We start from the raw sequence: 27,049 nt of genomic DNA on the forward strand, positions 1-27,049 counted from the left end.
CCCCAGCTTTCCTTGATACCCTAAGACCACTGAACATATGACTCAGTGCATGCACACTGGGCAGGTGTCAGCGTGTGTCTACTGTAGTGTTTCCTGAACAACAGACTGGAGTTTTTCTCCTAGAGTACGCGAGGCAGCCACTCTGCCCCTGACCTCCATTGTCAGGCAGGATTTTGCCCTTGAAAAGGCCACAAAAAGCATGCAAAGCAAGAAAAGAGTGCAGAATTCGCTGTCACAAAGCATTTCTCGTTTTGCACATCATTCACACCTGCGAGTGTCCCTGAAGGAGGCAGTGCCACAGTTATTGCCCGTGAGAAAGCCACAGCTTCAAGGTTAAGGCACTGGCATCCATCCTGTTACCCAGAAAACCCATGCAGGGCCATCTCCAAACTGTACCAGTGCCCCAAACTACTAAGAGCTTTGTTGCTAAGCTTCACTTAGCTTATGGACCCTTGACAGGTGTCAGTATTAGAGAGCAGATTTTTAAACCGTCCTTGCGGGAGTAGTACGAGTGCAGTTCCTGTCCTGGCCTGGATTTCTCCCATCAGGCACTGGGACAGCACCCTCTGATGTCTGCTCAGTTTAGGAAAGGCAGAGCAGAGGGTGCTTGTTTAGCTGTATCAGTTCCAAGGGGACTAACCGGGCGCCTTGCTGCCATGGGAATGTGACAGCTTGTTACATAAGTGACAGAGAGGCAATTTCTCTTTTTTAGTCATTTGACAGATGATAGGTTTCAAATTGAGGGGGCGCCAAGAGGGGGCAGGGCACTGTTATTTGGGGCAGGTGTGCCAGCTTCCTCTTGTCAGCAGATAGCAATTTATAGACTCCTCTGCCAGCCTCATACTGGGGTTGCTCTAGACTGTGTTCTTAGACTCGTGTCCCCCCACACACACTGTCCATGCCACAGAATTCAGGGCACACAATGTTGCATTGGCACCAGGGAAGACTATAGCAGGGCCACTAAGGTCACTGCTTGTCAATTCAGGATAGTATCAACCCGGACACTCTTGCTCCCAGCCTTCCCCGTCTCACCTGCACAAGGAACCAGGATGATCAAGTCCACGGCACTGCTACAGGGGCCTTCACCTTTGTGGTGTGCTAATTGTTCCCCTTTAAGGCTGTGGCAGTAACACTAAGTCCTCTATTGCTGCAATGGCAATAGAGAATGTACTGTTAAAATGCTGGCATTTCCAGCTCTTCTCCTAAAGGACCCTGCAATCTCAAGGCCATTCAGGGAGAGGGCAGTGCTGAGTTGAGAGCCATGCCTACATTAATGGTATCCCTGGGAGGTGGGCAACTCAAGCCTTTCCCCTGCCTCTCCCGCTACAGCCAGAGTACCCCATAGTCTCCGGGCTGCAGCTGCCTGGCCTTGGCTGGTCTAATTGTGCTGTGTGAGCACCAGGCCTCTGGCTCGGGGCATGGCTGTCCAGGAGCTACCACCTTGTCTGTGTTCCCTTCCCGAGCACCTGTCATAAGAAAAGGTTCCAGCTAGAGCTGACAGCCAGCCGCCTGCCTGCCCATCTGCCCTTCATTTGCTCTTGGCTATCTGATTGCACCTTCCTTGGCTGCAGGGCAGCCATAGGAGGGCAGAATTCCAAGGATCTTTGGCCTCCCCTGATGGTGTCTGTGATCTTTCTGCAGGCGCCATCTGCTCTGCTTGGACGCAAGGTGCTACAGGGCACCTGTCCAGATCCATCATGGCAGAGGTTATCAGCCCTGGCTACATCTTAGAATCCCTGGGGGAGTCTCACAAATATGCCCAAGCAGGGCCGTCTAGACCTATTGAACCAGAACCTCAGTAGTGGGCAGCAAGGGATACCTGGTACTTATTTCAATCTTCCTCTACGACTCAAATCTGATCCATGGTTAGGAAGCACCCATTAGGGCTTGCCCCTCAAAATGCGGTCTAAGGATCAGGGCGCCTGCTAGAAATGCAGTCTCACAGGCCCCATGCACTGGCAGTCAGGGATAAAGTAATTTGGCTCCCCATCCTGCCTGGGTCTACCAACGCATCTCCAATTGCACCCTTGCAGGTACCCTGTGAGCCTGTCGTCAGATCTGGAGTGGAGGCCTGACCGGTGCCAGGATACCAGTGAGGTGCAGCGTGACCCACGCGCTGGCTCTGCGCCGCTGACTGAGGATGTTCAGGTAGACCCACGTAAAGACTCACAAAGCAGCTCCGAGCGTTTCCTGGAACAGTCGCACTCATCGATGGAGCGTGCCTTTGAGGCTGACTATGGGCGCTCCTGCGACTACAAGGTGGGGTCCCCATCCTACCTAGATAAGCTGCTGTGGCGTGACAACAAGCCCCACCACTACTCAGAACCCAAGCTCATCCTGGACCTGTCACACTGGAAGCAGGCAGCCAGCACACCCACCATGGCTGCGGTAGCAGCAGACCCGGTGTCACGTGAGGATGAGCCGGCCAGCCTCTTCCTAGAGATCGCTCAGTGGGTCAAGAGCACGCAAAGCGGCCCTGAGCGTGCAAGTCCTCCCCCTGATGCTCCGGAGCACCGCCTCTCTGTCTCGCCCCCAGGACACCCAACACCCATCGATGGGGGTGCTAGTCCCCAGTTCGACTTAGATGTGTTCATCTCGCGTGCCCTAAAGCTCTGCACAAAACCCGAGGACCTACCGGAAAACAAACTGGGAGACCTCAACGGTGCGTGCATCCCTGAGCACCCTGGCGACCTTGTCCAGACAGAAGCCTTCTCCAAAGAAAGGTGGTGAGCACACAGGGGTGCGGGAGAACTTCCAGAGCAAGATGCCTCCCAGAAAGCTGGACTACTTTCTTGCTCCCCTCGCCCTTCCTTCAGCCCCTCTCTGCTGCATTGGGGTTAGCAGAACACCCGAGGATCCGGGGAGCGAGAAGAATGTCCATTTCTTAAACTGCCTTAATAACTAGCCTTTAACCTCTGGGAACGGGTTGGAATGGAGCCCGGCTGGGAGCTATCACTTTCCCATCGAAGTGGGAGGCCTGTGTTTTATAAGTGACAGAATGCAGGGATGAAAGGGGTGTCGGACAGCAGTCCACGGCCCGACCAAGGTCAAGGGGGCAGAAGCAGCTTGCAGACATAGATTCCAAGCCATGCGGCCCACATAGTCTCAAAATGGACACGTGGGCCCAGAGAAGCCGTGTCTGAGTTAGGACCATAGGCCTACTGACTGTCAGGGTGAAGTCTGAATCCCAGGCTCCTGCCCCCTGGACCAGGATTTGACCACAGAATAATGTCTTCCTCTACTGGGGTCACTCTAGCTTGGTCAGCAAACTTGGTCCCAAGTGCTTCTAGCTGTCCCTTTCCATCTGTCCCATCCATTCTTTTAAGTTAGAACAATGTTCCTGTATTTGAAAACTAGAATCAGAAACACTTTATTTCTCCCACCTGCCAGACATATTTTTATGACTCCCCCAAGTGCTTAAATGTCCTCCCTCACCCGCCACATCCCTATATTTGCCCAAACTCAAGACCGGCTGAAGTTGTTGCTTCAGATCAGAGAGGGTCAGGGTCTCTGGGTGAATTGTCCCCTCCCAGGCCTGTGCGTGCCACCTCCTCCAGCATGCCCTATGCACTGGCACAGCCCAGCCCCCGCTCCCCAGTGGATGTCATACACGGATGAGTTTGAAGATGGCGATTTCAGGAATCCCTCTTGTCCAATTCCCAGCATCCCACCACACCCACGTACACAGCTCCTCTCCAAACCTGCTTCATAACCAAATATTCTCGGCACAGATTGCTCATTTGTAGGAGGCGCAATAAGGTGTTATCCACAGAAACAAACGAGTAAGGAGGGAAGGTTCCACAGAGGGCCCGTCAGCCTTGATTAATGTTGCCCTTGAACCTGAGCATTCATTTAGGGCTAACCAGGAGCACTCCTAAGGGAGTCACTGGAGGGCTAGTCACCTTGGGGGCAAGAAACACAGAGAGAGAAACTAGGTGTTTAAAGGGGTTTACCAACCCCAAGTGTCCTGAGGAGGCAGCAATCAACCTGCAGAACCCATGACAAAGAATTCAAAGTAACCATGTCCTCACAGCTTGAGTAAGATGCACTTGGAGTCCAAAGCCCTCCGCAGAAGCGTGGGGTGGGGACACCAACAGTTCCCAGTCTGTTCCTGAATACTCTGCCGCTGGTATCTATCCTCCCCTACCCGTGCCGACATCCCAAAGATACCCACAGGAAGTCTAGCTGTTCTGTCGAGCAATCTCTTTGGAATGTATTTGTCCTCATATCGCAGCACCTTAAATCTAGCTATGATTTGTATATTGAACCCTACACGGCATTAGAAACTTATATTTTAAAACAGAGTTAATCGCACTGACCAGTTTTAAGTGGAAAATTTGTAAATATAAAGTGTTTAGGTTTTGCTTTTTTTTCATTTAAGAAAATGCAATGCATATCACTCCTCACGTGCCATTTGTCCTCAGAGGGAAGCTTTACTTTTTGAGTAAAGGGACATGCTGCTGATTGACCATGAGTTTGCAGAGAACTGTCATGACAGGAGAATTGTTATAATTATTCATGTTCTTAAAATAATCTGTTACATATTATTAAACTTGATCAGGATGAGCCAAATAAACTTTTATGAACATAGATTCATCATGAATTGTCACATTAATTGACATCTTATCTGAGCCTGTCTTTTACTGTGGTTGAGTCATGAGTGCCTCATTTGGCTTCTCCCTGTGCTGCGAAGGCCAGTGTTTCCGAGGGATGGAGATGCGGTGGGGGTGAGGGTCTGGAAGGAGAGAATCTACACACAGTCCAGAATTCACCGCTGGGGCCTAGTGTCCATATTGTGGATTTCTGCTGTCTTGGTGTCGACTCCAAACCTCTGATAGGGGCTGATTGTCATAGGTCTCAACATCATGAAACTGCAGAGAACCTGTCTCCAACAGCCACCTGAGCCACACCCCTCACAGGTACCTGAGGTTGCATCCTTCTGAAGCTGACTGTTTTGTAATACCTGTATCAAAGTCTGAGCCCTAGCTTCATTCATTACTCAATAAATAATAGACCATTTGGTTTTAAATTTTGGTTCCAATTTGACTTCTCAGGAAGGCTCTTGGGTCAGAATACACTGCTATTGAAACACACCTGTGCCAAGATGAGCGGGCTTGTGAGCCAGCCATCAGATTCTCCCAAACCATCTGCCCACTGTTCAGCAGTGCCTCTTCCCCGCTGTTTTAGTTTAGTGCTCACAGTCTGCAGTCTGAAGGTAGTTACTGGAAGAGTCCAGAAATAAACGACTCATTAGTCTTACATTCCACACAATTACGAAGCACACTGAAGGCTCGCCTAGTTCTATGTGTCCCTACTGGAACTCAAATCATCCACTCTGTCGAGTACATTCACTTCACCGACCCTCTTGGTCACTTTTGTAACTATCTTGGTCATGGAAGCCACTGTCACCTGAGTGTTTGTGTATGGGATTGGGTGTTCTGCACAGCTTCAGGTCAGCATGAGGGATGTCTGCCTCCCTCCCTCCCTAGATGGTGGGAGTGAAGAGAGAGCCCACAGTCAGGACAGAAACCTTGTCGAAGTTTTCTTGTAGAGAAACTTCTATGCCCAATTTGAAGCCTGAGCTAAAACGCTTTAGGATATAAAACAGAGGGGGATGAACAGCCTGAGCAGCACCAAAGAGAAGGGGGGAAAGGACCCCAAAAGGAAAACTTCACATTAAACCTAGTCACACAATGCTAAGATTAACACTTCCTGACAGGTCCTTAGGGGACTGTATAACATCAACAGCAAACTTGCCTACACGCCAAAGGGTTTTATTGAAACATAGCTACACACATGCATTCAGATATCTTCTGAGTCTATATTTGAACTCTTGATATTTTATCTTGGGGAGGCTTTTTAAATAAAATTTTCCATTTGGGAAATAACCACATTAAAATATCTTAGTTACTGAGGTTTTGGGTTTTATTATTTGGTTGGTTTGGGGTTTTTTGTGTTTTTTTGTTTGTTTGTTTGGTTTTTTTTTTTTTTTGGCTTAAGTTCTGTGCCCAAGTAAGTGTCCCCATCTCTTCCATCCTCATCAAAGCTACAGCTTGTCCTGCCTTGCCTCAGCAGCAGAGCTGAGAAGTTGCAATAGAAACTGCATGGCCCGAAAGCCTCGGATATTCTTTATCTGACCCTGTGCAGAAGTTCGCTGAGCCCTAGAACAAGATGCCTTGGGGGGCTGCTCAACCTTCCAGTCGTGGCTTACTAGCCGCACACTCCCACCCTGGCCAGTACATTACCTACTTCCAGTTATATTGGAGGCCACGCTCCTTAGGCTAAATTCTACTTCATGTAACTTAGTATTTCCTAGGCAAGTTGGTTAGGAAATCCTTTCTAGCATCAGTGTTATTGCTTCCAAGTTTCTCCTGCACCAAAGTCAGACTTTCAGCTGGAATGGTTAAAACAGGCAATTGGGAAGCCTGTGTGAAAGCTGGGGTTCTTTTGAGCCACCAAGCTCCAGGTGGAGAGGTGGGGAGAGTCACACAGCCCCTCATAACTATGGTTGTGAGTATGTATCAAACATCTCCGTTCAAGACACGCCACCTGCCCCCTTCACTCTTTAACAAATACGGATCTAGCCGTAGATGGGGATTTACAGATTCTCCACTCCAACACCCTCAGTTTGCAGAGTACATTAAAACCTAGAGACGAAGCCCCATGTTAGGAAGTGGCGGAGCTGGAACTAGAGTCCACATACTCTTTTAAGGACCCATGTAGTCCTAGCAGCCCATCTGGGTACACGTAGTGGGATTATAATTGGAACGGCAGATGGGACACAATGCTGAGGGCCAGGGTCACGGTGAGAGGCCCCTCTCTTTACCTCATCACCTCTAGCTGCCTGGAGTCCCAGGACAACTGATCTTAGAAGCTGTTAGCTGCTTCTACAGATAATTTCTGCCCAACTTGGAGCCTGTATAGCTGGGAGGAAGTGGGGGCAGGCGGGGAACAGAGACACTAGGGCACAAGCATAGACTGATTTCCTTCAGATATTGGGGGAGGGGGGTCTCAGTAAACACTGACTGGGTAATGGGAAAGCAACAGAAAGGAGAAAGCAGCCAACAGAGGGCTCAAGTCCCTACCCCAAGCAGCTGCCATTGTGTCTTTCAGAGGTGTGGGGAATTCTGGGAGACAGAGTCCTGGCTCAATAGCCGAAGGGACTCTAGCCAGCCTGAGCATGGCAAACATGGCTCTGGTAGGCCTTGCCTTTCTTTCCATTCCATCTTGTTTAAAAAAACAACAACAACAAAAAAAAAAAAAAACCATTAGATTACATTACTAAAGGTAGCCACTGAGGTCTATTCCTCCCTTGTTTGATTACTTCCTCCTGAGGCTGACTACCAAGGTCCAGCTACTAGAGTATTGCAGTCCAGCAACAAATATCCCCCTTGCAGCTGCCCTAATTTATATGCCCAACTAAAATTAAGCTCCTCATTCCTAACACAGGGTGTGCTCTTTTTACCTTTGTAAACTGCCATGGGTAGGCATATGGGCCATATCTATCTCCTCTCTCTCCAGAGGCAGTCCTTTGTCTCTCTGGGACAAATATCTCTGTCCCCTCTCCCTTGCCTCCTTCCTTTTCTCCCCTGTCCCCTATCTCCTGTATTTGTCCCTTATTCCCTGCCCTCTGTCCCTCTGGGACAAATAAATCTCCTTGGTGCTGAAAAATTGGTCTTAGGGTGACCTGAGCACGCACGCATCCTTTCAATAGAGGACAATCTCAGGATACTTACTGCTGACTCTTCACCTTTGATAGAGCACCTCCCAAGTCACTCTGGCCTCCACTACATCTAAACAGTTCCCAAATGGCCACAGGCAAGAGGACACAGGTGCCGGCAGGTGGGAGCTAACAGAGCATGCACAGGAAGGTGAGGGCCAAATGCCAGCGGGATCAACAGTCAGCCTACAGCGGGTCCAGGACACAGGCAGAGAGCATTTAGTGCTGGCAATGCACTCCTTGCCCTGGCTGGGAGTCTCAAATCTCTCCTTTCCTTCCTACGAGAATAAAAACTGAACTCAAGACAAGCAGTTGTAACTGAACTTCAGAAACAGAAGTAAGGAGCTGGGGAGATGGTTCAGCCTGTTGTGTTAGCATGAGGACACTTGTTCCAGCCTCAGCATCCAGCTAAAAGGCAAAGCACACCATATACATCTACAATCCCTCCACTGGGATGGGAGACAGAGATAGGCAGAGCCCCAGAGACTAGAGATCTTTGGCCGGTTAGCCTAGCAGAACAGATGAGCTCCGGAGTTAGTGAGAGATCCTCTCCTAAAGAATTAAGTGGGGAGAAATGGAGGAAGACACCCCACACTGACCTTTGGCATCCATGTACACACACAGACACAGAATTCCGCACTCACCCACATGAAAACATAGATCACACACACAAAGTATAGAGACGAAAGCCGATGACGGTATGCCTTTCTGAGCTACCCCAGGAAATTCACTTTTTTTTCTTTTTTCTTTTATCTTTGTTGGTGGGCTGGAACTCAGAGAGATACACAAGCCTCTACATCCGGAGTGCTAAAGGTGAAAATCACCATGGCATCCTGACTTTTCTTTGCTGGTTTCCTAGACATACCCAGTCTAGCATCAGTATCATAAGTCTCAGTAATCTGGGATTAGCAATCCAAGCCACTGTTGGTAAGTGTCAGGGTCAAACCAATGGAGTCTATATATCAGAGGTCTCGTCTTACATGAAACAGCTGGGTGTTCTTGCTGGCCATTTAGGCGTCGGGGTGGTGAGTAAATATCCCTATATCTTGATGCCTCTTAGCATCCAATGGTACAGGAAAATTAGCAATAGAATATGGCAGGGCTCCAGGTACAGTCTGAGGTCAGAAAACCGAATACAGCCAAGAGACCACACCTGTGATATGGGTTTCCTTGGTACCAGGCTTAGCCAAGCAACTCAGCTTAACCATGGACTGAATTCCAGTTCATTAAGAGGACTTGGCTGTTCCCACTCTGAATCAAAAAGCCATCTCAACATTGGAATGACACCAGCTTTCAGGTCCCTGTCACAGGACCATGTTGGCCTTACCACCACAGTAGCCTGGCTCAGGCTCTGTGACAGCTGTAGACAGGTAGCCACGGACTATAGCAAAGAGGACTGTACGGAAGATGAGTGTGTTTCACCCCCCCCCCCCCCCACCGCATCCCAGAGCTGCTACGTAGATACAACTGGTCTGTCTTCTCCCCCTTTAGCTCGTGAACACAGAACTGAGACAGAGCTTGGAGAAATTTAGAGACAAGGATGTTGCAGTCTGTTTTTGCTCTCCGTTGACATGGTGGTGGAGATTTCAGTGGCCAGTGAGAACGTGGCTATCGTTGGCCTAGGCTGGCCCTTCGAATCAGTCCTAGAGATGCGGTTCCGAGACGAGTGAGCTATAATGGGAAATGGTCTAAGGACAGCAAATACAGGAAGCAGAAGGAGCTGGGAAAGAATGCGCAAGCATGTGACCGGAACCAGCAGCCAGCCTCAGCCTGTGCTGTGGAGAACTCTACACTGCAGAATGGGCTCCTTCAGGCAAAGTGGATGGCAGCCTCTTGGGCCTCTCTGTGCCGGCTCCATTCAACCAAGGCCCAAACTCCTAAGTGCAGGGCGGTCGGCACCATCGGCGCTGCAGAGCACCACACTGGGCACTTTTGGCGTCAGAGGGGGGAAGAAGATCTGCCACCAACCATTCTACAGTTTGCCTGAGTAAATATGGGAAATGGGCTAAGGTCTGTGTTATTGTCGGTCCAGCACCTCAATCTACCGGTTCAAACTGTGGTGCCGCAATCACCGCCCCCGCTGCTCAGGCCGAGGAACTTCTGCATCCCACTGCCCCTGCCCCTGTCTCTGTAACCAAACGAGTTCCTAACAGTCTCTCTCATTCTATTCTACCAAGAAGGTCTCAAGAGTCAGATACAGGGGTGAAAACCTGCTAGCTCAGAGAGGCAAAGAAGTCACCAGCTGACCTTCCTCCTTAGCTAGAAACCTAGCAAGAGAGTAACTCTTTCGCTATCCCAAGCCAAAAACGATTGCCAAATTCCAAGTCCCTCCTCACTACTTCTGTGTTTCTCTAACGGTTTTCTGGGCTCCCTCTAACTCTCTAAGGCTACTTCCTGTCCACTAGTTGCTGACTCCACCTTCTAACCCAAGGTTTTATTTAACACAAACTCCGGACCCACAGTGTGATCAAATATTCTGCAATAGAGGTTCAAGTGGAAGACCTGCAAAATTCCCCCATGGTGAGCCCTCAGAGGCTCCACAGTATTGATTTCTTATTGATGACATAGTTCCTTTCTTGCTATCTCTCCCTTAGCTGAGTGACTGTGTTAGGAGCTCCCAAGACCTCCCTTAGGCTTAATGATTTACTCTAAGGACTTAACGAGCTCAGAAAAGCTGGAACATTGGCCGTTATGGTTTGTTATAGCGGGCAGATCCATATCTGAAGTCACAAGGAGAAGGAATATCAATGACATACAGAAGTCAGCAACAAGCTTCTAGGTGTCCCCTCCTAGGACAGTCACCTGTAGACGTGTTAATAGTCCCAGCAACGATGTAGAATTCCCCCGTGATAGTGTATTACTTACCAGGTTCCCCACCTGAGCCTTGGGAACTAAGTCTTCTTGGGGCATGGTCAGTCATGTGATCGTGTAGTGCCCTAGCTGCTTTATCTCCAGGTGCTTCCTCCTGAGATCAAGCCTGATGCCCAGGCCTGGGAGATCACATAACTAATCAAGGGCACAGATGCTATCTCAGGACTCAGCCAAAGACCAGTCCTCCTAGGTCCTAGACTTGGTTGGGAAAGTGCAGGCTTCAAGCAACCAATGCCTGCCAAGTTACCCTTTACTGCAAAGTGACATGGAATGCATTTGTGTCTCCTGCAATTCCGTAGTTATATGTGGCTTTTACCTTACATGGAAAACACAGCTAAGCAGAGGCAATATGTCATTAAATTATTAGTGATCCCATCTGGTCCCATGTGCCTACATACTTTTAAGCATATATTGCATTATTAAAATATAATAATACAAAGCCCATGTGCTGAGGCAAAGCAATTCTGGGATTCCTTTTCTTATTAACTCATGCCCTGTTTATGAAAGCTCAACTTGCTGATGGATTACAAGCTACCGTATGTGCTCATTCTGTTAACGTGGTTATTACCCCCGGGGCATAATGGGAAGCAATTGCCTCCAACTATCCCAGAACTGAAGATGGCAAGGTTTGAGGCCAATGGGATTCCTAGCTGTGATGCTCTGCATCTCGGCCACCTGAAGACAAGGCAAGGTACGAGATGACTGTCAACAGCCATTCATCTCTGAATGACAATGACGTATCCCAGACACATCAACAGTGGTATCCCAGCTCCAACCCTCAGATGATCTGGAGAGGGGTGCATGCAGTGCCAATAGCCCAAGACTGGAAGGGGAAAAGGCAGCAAAGGTGTGATCTTTCGCCAACAGGCTCCCACAGGTGGGACAGGTTCGTTTGATGTGTCAGTTTGTCTGGGCCTGAATGATGTGGAGATTACGATGGGTTACAGAATGTAAAACCCTGCCCTGCTGTATTGGTCAAGGATTCCTCAGAGAATGAACACAATCAAAATTAATAAGAGTGTATGTGTGTTGTTCGTATATATAGGATATGTGTGGGAAGCCTGGGTATGGGGGGCTGGAAGTCAGAGGACAGCCTTGCAGAGTTGGTTCTCTCCTTTCGGACTGAATTCAGGTCATCAGGCTGGCCTGTGCCCAGCCTGTGCCTCTCCCTGCTGGGACATCTCGATTTATTTAATTGAAGGAATTGGGAGGCTAGCACAGCTTACATCTCCAGGGTGTGCTGCAGGCTAAAAGCACGGAAGCTCTAAGATTGAGGATTGTGTAGGAAGGCCCTCTGCTGGCAGGAGGAAGTCATTACTGTGTTCTGTGTAAGCTTTGATAGAGGGACCAACCAGTGTTGACAATAATCGCTTGACCTAAAGTCCACTAATCAAAATACAAACCCATTGCAAAAATACTTACATCAACAACTAGAACAACATGAGGCCAAGTATCTGAGCATCACTCTCCCATCTAAAAACAGAAACTGACCCAAAGACACTAGCCTTTGGAGTTTTTACCCAGTCTAAAACACCCTTTGCCTGGAGTATACCACCCTCATACCCACACAGGGAAGAGTCCTGCATTCAGGACTGTTCTGTGTTAACTAGCATTGTTCATCCCTGCCACACAATAAAGTAGCCAGATTAGGTTCACTTCTGACCAAACTGATGAATTAAGTTCTGTGTTTGGGGATATAGATTCAGGTGTATGTACTGGGGTGCAGGAAGGGCAGGACCAGTCTTTGTTAGTCTTTGTTGTTACATGAACTAAACTTTAGACAGGGCTCTAGGAAATTTTTATGAGGCCTACATCTGGAAGGAAGAACCAGGGGAAGCTGCCTTCGGAGGCAATGAATGTCAGGCAAAAGAAGATAGACGCACATCCTCCTCCACAGCTCCTTCTGGGCCAGAGATGCCTCCATTTTAAGAGGAGTTCTGTCAGCCTAGCTCAGACAAATGGTCTTTTTCTTCAATATTTTGAGCCTATTGTTCTCACAGGGAAAAGAACTCAAACTAAAGCCAGGAGGCAGCCCTTACAAGTCACTTTCCATCAGTCTGTGGACAGGGTTTATCCCTCAATAAAGAAGAGCCGCAGTTGCCTTTACCAACTAAGTTTCTTTAAATTAAAAATCCTATCACAGAGCCAGGAGTGGTGACTTAAGCCCTTAATTCTAGCACTCAAGAGGCAAAGTCAGGTGGACCTCTGTGAGTTCAAGTCCAGCCTGGTCTACACAGTGAGTTCCAAGACAGACAGCTACAAGAGACCTTGTCTCAAAAAACAAAATAATTAATAATAATAATAAACACCACTGAACAGCTCATTTACCACCTGAAAGAACTTTAAAATAAAATTAGGGGTGTTGAAGGTAAAAGAGATCCCCTCACCCAGGTTTACAGAGGTAGAGACAGAAGCAAGGTCCCATAGGAAGCTGTAGGTCCAAAGTCAAGGCCTTTGTGTGTTCTGTTTTCTACAGCATGATGCTTGCCCTTGGGACTAGGGACATTAACTGTGGTTGGCTGTCCAAAAGCCAAGTTTTTTACCCCTCTCTTGCCTCTCTCCTCCTTAGAAGCCAAAAAGTGGTTTTCTCTGCTTTCTTGGGAGCAATTCACAGCATGTGACCCAGCTTAGCTAGATATAAAGATGCTTCCTGAGAAACTTTTCAACACTCAAACTAAAAGGGCCTCACAAGAAGAAAAGCTTTTACCATCGCTTTTCTTGTTTAAATACATGTGATGTGCCGGACTGGCAGCAACCTTCTTGAGATCATGAGGCATAAACCCAAAGGATGATAAACAAAAGAGACCAAGGGAATGGAGAAGAGATGGAAAGGCCCCAAGTCAATCGTGACATCATAAATGTTGCTGAGACAGCCCCTGAAGCACCCATATACACGTTTTTGTCAAGACGACAATAACTATCCTTTTGACAAAAGCCAGCCTTCATCAGTTTCTTTCACTGGCATCTGAAGGCATCCCTGTGAACTCAGGGCTAATAATTTGCAAGTTCCCGATTCCTTCCCTATCTTCTCCATCCTCTGCACCACTGAAGCCTAGGTTACCTGCAAAAATTCCTTTTATTCCAAGAGCAAAATTTTGAAACACGATATATTAGACACTTTTCTGTTGCTGCAATAGAATTCCATGACCAGAAACAACTCATAGAAGAGAGTTTATTTTGGCTTTTGGGTCCAGGGAGATGGGTCCATAATGGTAGGGAGGTCATGGTCGCAGGTGGCTGGGGCAGGAAACTGAGAGATCACATCTCCACCACATGCTAATGGCAGAATGAATTAAGCCAGAAGTGGAGTGAAGCAATGACTTCAAAGCCCACCCCCTAGTGACATACTTCCTCCAACAAGTGCAGACCAAAGGTTTCCTGACCTTTCCCAACAGCACTACCAACTAGGGACCAAGTGTTCAAATATATGAGCGTACAGAGGACATTTCTTATTCCAACCACCGTATACATTGAGTGTCTGCGCTCTTGTTAAAGCTGTTGACAGCCACATGCTATACCTCACCTTTCTGCAACCAATGATTCTCTTCCAACCATGCTGTCCTTAACATGGGGCTTTCTAGATATCCCATCTCTCTAGGTTATTTTGTGAGATGACTACTTGATTAGCCCACACGAGAACAAGGTCAGGGTTTGAAGAGATAGCTTACCAGTTGATAGCACGTGTTGCTCCTTCAGGGAACCCAGGTTCTGTTTGCAGCACCCACATAGTGACTCATAACTGTAACTCCAGTTGCAAAAGATTTGATGTCCTCCCTCTTCTGAGCTCTGCAGGCACTAGACACACATGTGATGCACATATATGCATGCACAGAGAAGCTCGTACACATAAAATAAATTATCCCAACAGAATTAAAACAAAAACCAACCTCTGCTTGAACTCTAAGTCTTGCTCATTCTCCATGTCTGCTGAGTCCTCAACCAAATCCTTTTCTGGGAGAGAAAAGAGAACTACCAGGGAAAACTGCCCCTATCGGGCCCTGCACTCCTGACTTCCCGTTGTTATTTCTACTTAACAAAGGCTGAGTAGCTCAGTGAAGGGGAAGAAAGTAGGGACACCAGGCAGGTCCTGCTGGAGGGTTCTAAAATCACCCTTGCCCCGCCCTTCCCCTCCCCCCGCTATATGCCATGAATCCATTCGTGGCATCATGGCTTAAAGCCGGATCATACAATAGGAAGAAACTAAGGCCTTTCTCTACCCACCTGCCTTCACTGTGTACCTTGTCTGTGGTTTGATGCCCCTGGAACTAGAGTTATTGATGGGTTCAAAACCACTATATGGGTGCAGCTAGTCAAACCTGGGCTCCCTGAAACACCACTAAACACCCCCCCCCCAAAAAAAATAGTGTTTATCAGACAGATACAACAGTGTCTGTCAAAGGCAGAGGGTAAGAAGTAGTGGGAGGGGCTGATCTTCAGAGCTGTCCTGAAACCCCTGGAGAGCAGACAGCCAAGGCTCATGTCTCCATGTCCCCGTGCAAAGGGGCCTGTTGGCTAATGTTTTATCCCAGCTGCTTTGATTCCACTCAAAGCTCCGAACCTGAACAACATCCTTCTGCTTCATCCGAGTTTAATGCAATCCACCATGGAGGTCCCTAAGTCTAGGCACAGCATCAAGATGACCCACTTACCAGAGTATTGGTGATTTATTTTAGCCAGTGGTACCAGACATTATATTTTATGTTCGAGTCTCATGGGTCTGTGATTTATTTATTAGGCTTGATAAAGAGAGCTGTCTACCCTGAGCGTGCAGAGGAAATTTCAGCCTGGTGCTAAAAGTTGAGGAGCTGCTGTAAAGTCTGGTCCCTAATTTAATGTGGGGTGGGGAGGGGCATGCATGGCCGCATTCATGGCCGCACTCAGGCAACTTGTCCCTTAGTTTGCTAAATGAGGTCAAGAGGAACTCACAGTCATGAAGGGCTGCATATTGGCTCACGTCTGCAGGACTGTCTGAATAAAATTGCATTCCTTAAAGACCTAGCAGGCTCAGACAGCCAAGGCTGCAACTCTGCCAAGGGTGGCCAACGTCCCTCCCAATGCAGCAATCTGAGCTCTGCACAGATCAGCTCTTCTTTCCTGCCTCGCCCCAAGTCCAGTCTGTCCCTGGATGTTCAACCTCTGTCTACCATGTTAATTCCATGGAGATCCCATGCAACTAGGTCACCTCAAAAGGACAACACACTTCAACTTGAGAGCCTTCTCAGAAAGTGATGACCTCCACACAAGTTTTGGTGACATGGGCAGTAAATGTGGGAACCTATAACAGTCCTCTAGGGCACAGAGATGGTGACAACGTGGAAGGACCAATGATAGATCTCAGAACAAGGAGCTGAGTTGGATTGAGAATGAAGAAGTGAATTTCCAGAGGATGGCCTTCGGGAGAAAAGCTGTTTTCTTTTGCTGTCGCTGTGTTGTTTTTGTTTTTTCTGGGACAGAGAATCACACATCTCTTCCAAAAGAGGATAATCTAGTTCTGGCCAGGAAACTAAATCTACAGACAGATGGTGATGGGACCAATCCATGCCCGAGAGCGGCTCCTCATCTGGACTACAGCTCAGAGGGTAGTCATTCTGCAGATCCTGCCGCTCTCGGTTGGCCTGACCAAAAGCAAAGCAAAAACCACAAAAGCTTTTCTGTAAGACGTGCGTAAAGTCCTAGTGAATGTTTAGCATTGACAGGAGCACAGCCATGTCAAGGACACCAACACCTCGGACTCATGGGAAGGGCAGAGCCTTCCTCTAGTATGAGTGTGAACGCTGATGGATTGTGCAGAACAACCTCCACCCTAGCTTTCTCTGTCCTGGATGTTTACATCTGAAGACTGCCCCTCTGCTGAAACTGCCCCTCCATATTCATCTGTCCCATAAACCCCATCTCCTTGCTCAGCTGTGTGCAATAACCAGCTCTGCTCCTGATCACGTCTATATAATAAACAACTGTATCTAACAAACACCCTGAGCTTCTGAAGTGCTGTGTCTTCTCCAGGACAGAGCCTGGTCCACCTGAACCCAGCCTTTCTGTGAGTCCTTGTTTATGGCCTTTCTTCATTCCCTCCCTGCCTCAGCTAGTGCAATCCCTGGAGCTGTCTGGCACCTTCATCTAAGTCGGTCTTAAGTCGGTCTTTTAGTTCCCAGGCTTAGAATAGCCCAGGAATTAAGAGCAAAGCAGATAGTGTGTCTTTGGTCCTCACTTTGTTGTTTTTATCTTACTGTTCTAATACCAATAAAGACTCAGGAGTCAGATATTGGGGTAAAAGTTTGATAGGTCAAAGAAGTAGTGGAATGACCAGCTGTCTTCTCCACATTTCCCAGACGGAAAAAGAGACCGGGAAATCTCTAAGTCCCACCCTACTCCTTCCTGTACATCCTCTCTCTTATCTGTATTCCTGACTTCTCTATGACTTATTCCAGTCAGCTAGTCACTGGCTCTGTCTCCCAAGTCAAAGTTAATGTTATTGACACTGTTATTCTTTTGGTCCCTGCCCTGGTCACACCCACTCCTTTTAACCTCTGACCTCGCCCACCATTGCTCCCTCTTTCTGTTTTCTCCCCCGGTGTACACGGGGCTCTGCTTCTCTCCTCCTCTTTCTCCCTTTTTCTCTTTCTCCTCTCTCTCTCTCTCTCTCTCTCTCTCTCTCTCCCTCCCCCCTTTTAATAAACATTTATGGCTATTTTCTGTGTTTATATGTCTGACCCGCCGTGTGCGTGCCCTCCCGCTGGTGAGAAGCTTGCTCGGGTGCCAGACCCTAGAGCCCGCGCCCGGCACTGCTGGGACCCGCAGGAGTTTGCTGCGGGGCGGGAGACCCCAGGGATATTTTTTAAGAATAAGAAACACAGTCTCAGGATGTCACAGCACAATCAAATATCCTGCAACTGTTGCTGTTTGGTTGGTTAGTTTTTAGTTGGGAAGGTGCTAAGCGGAACATCAAGCACCTTAGGGTCCTATGTAAGCAAACTGAAGGTAACAATGAAACAATACATGATCTTAAATGATCTTCCAAACATTTAACATCGATACAGACTGACATTTGACAAAAGACAAGTGTAGGCAACGAAGACATGTCTGTACTTCCACACTCTTCCCATTTATTCCTGTGTAGAGCCTACTTCTCAGTCTCTTTTGGTTCATGAATTGGTTTTGGTATAAACAAACCCTACTAAGTTTATCTGTGGCATTTCCTCTAACACCTCCTCTTTGCTGCTACAGTCAGGCTCTTTCCTGTGTCCCTCAGAGATCCATATGGTAAAGGCTTGCTCCCCAGAAAGGTTCTTCTAGGAGGCGAGGTGGGGTGGCTGAAAGGGAAGGACCTTCATGGGAGGGTTTTAGGGCACCGGGAAATTAACCCTTTAAAGGGATTCTGGGAGCCCAGCTCCCTCCCCCTTCCTTCCTTTCCATGAAGTAAATAGCTCTGCTCCGTTCATGTGCTCTGCCAGGAGCCCTTGCCTTGCCACAGGCCCCAAAGGAATCAGGTCAATTAATCATGGGCTGAAATCCCCAGAACTGTAAGTTAATTATCTCAGATACTTGTTACAGTATCAGCCAGCTGGCTGACATATTACCTAACTTTCAGCCATAGCCAATTTCTTCTCCAATGATTCCTGAAGTTATCTAGGGAGCCTCACTGTGCCCCCAGGGGAGGCATCTGACTACCCTGTCCCCTTTCTTCAGCTCATGCTCTGAGAGGTTCAAAGGCCATTAAGAACCTAACGTTATGGCTGAAGGGATTTAATGAAGAACCTTTCCTGTGCCTTGCAGGGTCACTCAGACATAACCTAGCCACGCCGCCTCTCCCTCTTCCTCCTTCTGCTTCAAGACTTTCTTCCCTTAGACAGAGTCAGGGGCTCTGTCTCTTCAGGCAGATGGACTCCCATCTGGATGCTCCCTACCAGGTATCCAAGCAAGCTCAGGCCTCGCCAGAGTGCCTGCTGGGAAGGAGGTGGGTTCTTGGCTTTTTAGAAAGAAAGTCTATTGACTTAAGTGGGAGGCTTGCTAGGGCTGGAGGATTAGGCTCCCTGCAGCTGAAGTTCTGTGGACGGAGCCTGGCTGTGAGGGTGATTGTCCTGCAGCCCCCCAGCTGCTCAGCCTGCTCTGGGCATCTGCACACTACTCAGCTTTGAAATCTCAAGGCAGGACCTCCAGCCTCGTGGCAGAGCAGAGCCCGACAGAGAAAACAGAGAGCCGCTGGCTGTTAACACCTCGGGCCGCTTGCTGGGAAACTTCCAAGCTGCTTGGTGTAATTTCTGTTTTCCCTTCTCTTTTCACACCCTTTTGTGCTGGCTGCAGGCCAAAATCAATCACCTCTCTGCCTTCCCAACAGCGCCTTGCTTCACCTGCTTCTGCTTCTGCCTTGCCTGGAGTGGCAGGCCTGGGGGGAGGGGGGGGGGAATGACAACTTTTCACGTGCACAGACCATCAGGACTGTCTAGCATTTGTATTCAGGGCCTGCAACCCAGGAATTGACTTTTGGCTAGGAGTGTGGGGGCTGGGCTAACATCAGCATCAAGCGCCATCCATCTCTGTCTGTCAGGTGGGTCTCAGCTGCACCCACAGATACTGATACTGACCTCCAGGTGCAGCCTGCTTACCCAAGAAACAGCCCTTTCCCCTCTGATGTACCGTTAAACTACTAACAAAATAAAGCACTCTGTAGGGTTATCAGTACCTTTGCATGTGCTATCTGCTCAAAAAAACACAGCTCTCATCTTAAAGGAAATAAGAGAGTTTGTTCGTGAGCTATTTTGAGTGGCCACAGAGGCCTGAGGACAGAGATTTAGGATCACCCTGAATTCCATGTTGGAACATGGAAGCAATTTCAGAAAATTTTTACAGTACAAAGGATGTTATAACTCAAGGCAACTTTAAAATACATTGGCGGGTACAGCACAGAGACAGGAACAGCAAGAGAGGGGAAGGTTTTTGGTTTTTGTTTAAGCCCAAAACACGATCTGGTGACATTCTTAGCTTTGGGATTGGTGGAAGTCAGTGGGCCGCTGGGTTAATAGGTTCTAGAAGGTTTCTATCTACCAGACTAGTCAGGCAGAGATGGGCAAGGAGCGACTGTTCTGGAGGCCAGGTTACTAGCCTCTCGAACCCGTGACAGTCCACCCTCTCCACAGTGCTGGAAGGCTGTCCATCATTCTCTGCAGAGAGCTTCTTTTCACAATCAGGGTCCAAGATTGTGCCCAGTTTGCTAGGCCTAGGGGAAGGGGGAAAATGTCCTCAGGAGACATGAGGAAGGACAGCCAGAAGGTTGATTGAAAAAGATGGGAAGAGCGGGGGAAGAGGCACAGAGGGCTAAGATTTATGTCTGGTACAGTGACATCCAGAATCCCACAGCCTCATGTAGCCATACTTGGCTTCCTAGGGCTCTCCTTGTACAAGTGATGCACGGTATTCCGCTTGTTTTGTGCATGTTCATCCCGTGAGATTGTATACTAATGAGTATCTCTAACTGTGAGCCCAAGCTCTCTCGCTCGCTCTCTCTCTCTCTCTCTCTCTCACACACACACACACACACAAACACACACACAGAGACAGAGAGACACAGAGAGAGAGAGAGAGAGAGAGAGAGAGAGAGAGAGAGAGGCTGGTTTAAAGTAGAGAAAGCCATTCGCAGCAGCATGCTGGCTAGCAAAGCCCAGTTACAGGGTTCTGAGCTGATTTCAACTTAAGAAGTCCCCGAGATTAAGATGGCCAGGGCATCAAAACCTCTGAGTAAGTACAAGACCTTGAGGAATAAGAACAGGGATGCTTTAAACCATGACTGGAAACAAGCAAAAGTTAAAACCCTGAACAAACAATACCAGGACGGCAATGTCGTGTCACTTCTGTGATGAAGAGGGTTTGGCTCTGTGTTCCCGTCCCCTGAACGAAAGTAGACTTGCTATGGATTTGACCCACAGTTGCAGTGACCAGTTTTGGACAGCTGAAAGTGACTCTCATCGTTAACAATTTGCTTTTTGACCCAGCTTGCTTCCCAGCACCAAGGCAAAGGGCTTCTGGGAAGTGCTCAACACTCATCCATGCCCAGAAGTTAAAATGATTTGATATCCTGAAAGAGGAGTCAGGTGAGACACAGGAGATAGGCTCTCCTCTTCTGTTTCTCATGAACGAAAATCTGAGACCCATTCACACAACTCTTCAAAGACACAAAATCAGCTGGAACCTCAGATGTTCACCACAGCAACCAACTCAACTATGCACCCGGTTTTATTGCTTGCTTCCATTGCTTGGGAACCCTTATTACAACAAGCCACCTGCCCACACAGTGTGGACCGGCCCTGCTTTCTGAGGAGAATGCAGATGTTCTAACATGTACAAAGTATTTGGCTGAGACACGTGCTAATCCACACAAATCCCCTCCCCCAAGATTTTACACTGTAATAATGCTATATAGATTTGATTTGCTTCTTAATCTAGTCCCATTTCAAACCGTTCACAGATTTAAGGGGGCCCACAAGAGCTGCTATAACAAAGCTTCTAAACTGGGGGGCTTCAAACAACTGAAACAAGTTCTCAAGCAGTTCCAAGCAGTCAGAAGTCTGAGATCAAGATGTCAAAGCAGCCCTGCTCCCTGTAGGACCCTGAGGAGAATCCTTCCTAGTCTCTGGCTTCTGGGGCAGCTGGCAACCCTTAGCCTTCCTGGGCCTACAGCTTCACATGGTTGCCTCTCCATGTGTCTCCAGGTCTTCACCTATGTTTGCGTCCAAATGCGTCCCCTCCTGCTCATAACAGACTACATCCCACCCGGATGACCTCATCTTAACTTGACTATCTGTGAATCCAGTGTTTCCTGGGGAGAATGCTCGCACTGGGGAGAGAAGGCTCACAGTAGAAAATGTTTATTCAAATCAAAACTCTGAGTCCCATTTGACATGGGGAGTTGATTTTTCCCAGAAATCCCAGTGAAAAATTAACTTAGTGACATCACTCATCTGGCTCAGATTAACCCCACCTTTCCACAAGGGCTGAGTACGGTTTATTAACATCAGGGACTCTGGATCAGGGTGGTATTTCTCCTTGCGGCCTACAGTCGTCAGCCAGGTTCTGCTGCTTTAAATCAGCAATTTTACACAGTGCTCCATGATTAGATTGAGTTGATGTGGATCACCTCATTCTTAAGTAGAATGACCTCATACCTCATCCATAACCAGGCTGGGAGTCAACTCATGGGTTCTGATTAATTTTTTATTATACTACAAAGTGTAAGTGTGTGTGTGTGTATGTGTGTGTGTGTGTGTGTGTGTGTTCGCGTGCACAGGGAGACCAGAGAACAAACTTCAATGTTATTCTTCAGTAACTATCCACCTTTCTGTTTTCTGAGTCAAAGTCTCTCACTAGTGTGCCAGGCTTTTTCTTTTGGACCACCAACCCACTCCCAAATCATGACACAGAGACTTATTATTAGTTATGGATGTATGTCCTGGCTAGTTCTTTTAACTTAAATAATTAACCTGTTGTTCTTTATCTATGGCTTGCCTCGGGACTGTTTACCTTCTCTCTTTCACTGCTTCCAGGGGTGTCTGCGAGCTGGCGACTGCCTGACTTCTGGCCCGGTGTCTCCGTTCCCTTGTTCTCTCGTCCTCCTCCTTCTCCTCTTGTTCTTCTCTTTCTCAAGCCTGCAGTTCTACTCCTATTTATACTTTCTGCCCCCCCCAGCCCCACCTATCCTTTCTCCTGGCTAGCTATTGGCTGTTGGGCTGTTTATGAGACCACTCAGGAGCCTTAGGCAGGCAAGGTGAACCTAACGCAACACATCTTTACATAATTAAATGCAGCATAAACCAAAGTAGCACACCTTTACACAGTTAAAGTAACTCTCACAGCATAAACAAAAGTAGCACACCTTTACACAGTTAAAGTAACTCTCACAGCATAAACAAAAGTAACACATCTTTGCCTAGTTAAAATAATATTCCACAGCGCACCAGCTTGGAAGTCATCAAGTAGACCAGGCAGGATGGCTGGTATGCTTCAGGGATTTCCACGTGTCTTTGCCTCCCCTGCAGTGGGAGTAGAAGCACGTACTATCACATGTGGCTTTCTTAAGGCAGTCATTCAGTGTTCACTTTCACTGCTGCCATAAGAAATTTCCAGATGAAAACTAGCAAACCAAGAAGGCTGATTTTATTAGGAATGTGGACGGGACGAGAAGAACAGAATGGAGTAGTGGGGCCAGGGGAAATCAAAGTTCACCTGGTCAAAGCTCATCACACCAACGTGTATTAGCTGCTTTCACATCACTGTGATCAAAATTTACCTGGCAGAGAAAGGGAGGAAAATTTTGACTCAGAGTTTCAGAGGAAATGGACACATTACCATGGCAAGGAAGGCATGGTGCAGAAACCAATACGATGCTAGGCAAGCCTGACAGCCTCTGCAATCCCGGTGTTTAGGTAGGTGGCAGAGACAGCAAGGCGAGACTTGCAGAACTGGCATGCTTTGGATTCGAACCAGAGACCTTAGCTTAACACACAAAGTAGTGAATGATGAAAGAAGCCACTCAACATCACTGGTCGGCCTCCTCATGAATGAGCACACGCGTGTACACACCCATGCAAAATGCAAACAAACAGGCAAACAATATAAGCCACACACATACACACACAAAGAGAGAGGAGGTCACAGCTTATCATTTATAAAACATTAAACCTTATTAAATAAAAAAGGCTGGGAAGGGAAGGAAATAGGCTGGCACCAAGCCTAGTCATCTTTGACTGCTCACAATGCTGTTTGCTGCAAGGGCAGAACACTAAGAGTTGCTGGATCCAAACTACAACCAGGAAGGCATGAAGCTAGAGAAAAATTCGACACCTTGGGGGTGGGGAGAACGAAGCAAAATAAAACCATCGCTACAAATGTCTGACTTTAAAGTCGTTGATAGCTTCCGTCCCTAAAGTACCATCTCCAGATGTACTCTATGAAAATAAGGTTTGATTCTTCATTGTTTCTCGTTGATCTGCAGTTGAAAACACCCTGATTAATACGTGAAGACAATTGGCCCATTTTATACATAAGTAAATTGCAGGCAGGAGACCTCCAGTTATTTGTCTGAGAACACACAACTCAAGAACATGCTGGGATGCAAGCTCCATCCCTTTCCTCCAACAGTCCTCAGCTCTTCAGTCCCCTAGGCCCTTCCCTAGAGTACGGGCAAAAGAAGTGGTCATGGCAGAGGTACTGGTGAGAGAGGTGCTAGCCACGTCAGGAAACTGAGGATGGCAGGCAATTTCCAGGAATTTCAAGGGGGCCAATAATGCTGTTGGCCTCTGGCAATCAAAACCCTGAGGCTTGCGTAATGCCATTCAAGCAAATGTCTTGGGTGAACTTGGAATGGATTCTTCCCCACTTAGTCTCTGGATGAGGAGGTGACACAGGTCACACAGGACTGCCTTGTGGCCCTGAGCCACAGACCTTGCTACATTGTGCCTGAGCTCCTGACCTACAGGAAGACTGAAGTGATAAATGTGAGTGTGTCTTTAAGCTACTAAATGTGTGCTAATTTGTCACATGGCAATAGAAAATGACCCCACTGTCCCTTGCAGGAGCCAGGTTTTCACTTTCTACAATCGTCTTAACTTCTAGTTTACAAACCCCGAAACACATGTAAGCTATGAAGTTTTGTGTTTCAGATATGTAAACAATGCTTCTGGGGAGAAAAACATCTGTGAACAGTTCTTTTCCTTTGGCTTTGAGTTGGAGCATAATGTCAAGAAATATGTCTTCCACGCAGAACAGGGTCAGCCGTTCTGGAGACCTTGCATCAATCAAATTAGCAAGCAATTTGTTTTCCATTTGTCTTCCTGGGTTGTAAACAGTTTCCATTCTCTACTGCCCTCTTCCAGAGGGACTTGTGACACCAAACAGCCAAGCGCTGTCAGGCTCAGTAACCGGCTTCTTCATGTGAGGAATCTCTAACGTATTAAGTCTATGCAATCCTCCATCACTAGGTAGAGAAGGAGCGGGAGAAACCTCTCTGTGGGTTAAATGCTTAGCTGTGCCAGCATGAAGCCCTGAGTTTGGATCTCAGTGCCTACAGTGGTTACATCTGTACTTCCGGTCCTGGGGGACAGAGACAGGATTCCCAGGACTCACTGCCCAGAAGTCTAAGTGGTGAGTTCCAAGGTCAGTATAAAACCCTGTCTCAAAGATGTAGAGTGGAGAAGCCATTGAGGAAGATAACCTGACGTCAACTGCTGACCTCCACATATAAAGACAAGCAATCGCCTGAAAAATGCAACACAAGCCCGCATGCGCGTGTACACACACACACACACACACACACACACACACACTTTTATCATAGTGATTCAGTTAAATCACAGTGCGGTGGTGAGAAAGAAAACTTCAGAGTCTTATTGCCCCAGCAGGCAAGGTCCACCAGGGATGGTGCCAAGAGTGTGTAACCCAGTGCTGGGGAGGTAAAGACAGATCCTGAGGCTTCAGATCAGACTCAGCTAGTCTAGGCTACTAAGAGAGCTAGTCTCAAAAAGCAAAGAATGATATTTGACTGGCCTCTGGTCTCTACATACAAGTACACATATGTCCACATGCACAGACACACATGGAGAGAAAGAAGAGACAAAGAAGTCGCTTTTGCCTCAAATGGCTCAGATGACATTAAAAGACAAAAAGACCTGGAGACAACTGAAAATCCCGAAGTTGTACACTGAGTGGGTGATTTCCATTAAGCACTGAGACAGCTCATTGAGGAAAACATTGTCTGCAGCAAGTGATACGAGGATGACACAAAGCATAAAGCCCCCATCTCACGCCACACACGAACATTAACCTGGGGTTGGCGAGATGGTCAGTGGGTGAAAGTACCTGTCTCCAAGCCTGGCACCTTGAAGAACCCACACAGAGGAAGGGAAGGACTGGCCCCACCCCCACGCCCCCAGGCTGTCCTCTGACCTCATTGTGTGCACCCACACACAAGCAAACAAATGTAATAAAAACTACTTATAAAAAAGTTAACTTTAAGTGCCTCACAGGTCAAAATTTAAGAAATAAAACTGAAAGTCTTGGAAGAAAAGCCAAAAATCCGTGTTTTTACAGCCTTCATTTTAGCAATAAAAATAAGTAAAAACCCAAGTAAAAAAATATATATATATAAACTGAATTTAGCCAACACTTAAAACTTTTGCACATTCAAAGGCGTTTCATGAAAATGAAAAAAGTAACCCACAGAATGGAAGAAAATATGCAATTCATATGTCTGATAAGGGTCTAGAGTGACAATATATAAATAACTTTTCTAATTAAATAACAAAAACCACTTGCTATCATCAACTTAAGACTATAAAATAACTTGAGCAAAGACATCTCTAGAAGATATACAGATGACCAAGTGACCAAGAAACAAGTCAAAAGATGCTCAAAACCATTAAATGGGAATGCAAATCAAAATCACAGTCAGTAAAGTGCTTGACACGCAAGTGTGAGGGTCTGTAATCAGATCCCGAGCACCCACATGAAAGGCCAGGTGCGGTGGTGGGACCCTGTAATTCCAGAGCTGGGGAGGCGGAGGCAACAGGACCCCTGGGCTTAATTGTTCAGGGAGAGACCTAAGCCAGAAAATATGACGGCAAGTAATAAAAGATATCCAGAATTGACCTCTGGTCACCACATGTGCGTGCGTACACACACACACACACACACACACACACACACCAGCCCCCTGCCTTTCTTGCTGTGAGAAGTCCAAGGTTATCTGAGAATCCTAAACCTTTTGGGATTGAGAGAATCCAAAGATAGAAGGCAGGAATGCTGCTGCCCTCCTCTGGTCACTCACTAAATGGTTGTGACTTTATCCCTCTGACCTAGGCCATCCGTTGATTCTACTTGCTGGTCTGTGACCACCAAAGGTAGACAGGCAACCCTCCTGGCTGTGGATGCTGGGCAGGTCTGGAGGCTTTCTGAGGCTGGTGCCCTGGCTGTGAAGACAGGGGCTCTTTGCTCTCTCTCACTTCCTCTTCTCTCACTAGCATCCTGCATCTTCCGCCCTTGAGGAGTACTGTAAGACACCTAAAACTCACCCAAAACGGTCTGAATTTGGAGGCCCGTGGTGCATGCTGGACATGTAAATTGTCAAGACTCCCTCCTCGCCCCCGGGAGCGTCAAGGCCTGCTTTCAACCCGAGCTGGGCTTCAGACATGATGGGGACTTTGCACAGCCCAGATTCACAGGTTCCTATGCCCTGCCTCTGATGGTTCATTCAGAATGTTGAAGAATAAGCCCTTTTTACCACCGCTGCCAAGAGGTTTCTAAGAAGCCGAGTCAGACTGGAGCTGCCGGGAAGCCCATGAGACGCTCTCTCCCTGACAGGGTTCCAGCCAGTGACACTGTCACCAACCCAGCTGCAGGGGCCCAGAGGCCTGGAGGGCCCTCTGCACCTGGTAGAAACAGTAGAATTTCTGTTGTGATTTCAGCAGACGGGGC

General features: G+C 47.7%; 1 protein-coding gene and 1 pseudogene across 2 annotated transcripts in view; both read left to right on the plus strand.

The window, feature by feature from the left end:
• Positions 1-4,592, plus strand: part of Mapk4 (mitogen-activated protein kinase 4) — a 132,311-nt gene extending 127,719 nt beyond the window's left edge. For both annotated transcript variants that reach the window (XM_041639284.1, XM_041639283.1), the window contains exon 6: positions 2,034-4,592. In XM_041639284.1, the coding sequence (XP_041495218.1) occupies positions 2,034-2,730 (697 nt within the window). In that variant the 3' untranslated portion in view covers positions 2,731-4,592. The remainder of the gene's footprint in view (positions 1-2,033) is intronic.
• Positions 4,593-9,291: 4,699 nt separating this feature from the next.
• Positions 9,292-27,049, plus strand: part of LOC121438771 — a 28,689-nt pseudogene continuing 10,931 nt past the window's right edge.

This window comes from Microtus oregoni, unplaced genomic scaffold (genome assembly GCF_018167655.1).
Source record: "Microtus oregoni isolate MIOR12 unplaced genomic scaffold, Mior012 000057F_ref0000458, whole genome shotgun sequence".
NCBI lineage: Eukaryota > Metazoa > Chordata > Mammalia > Rodentia > Cricetidae > Microtus > Microtus oregoni.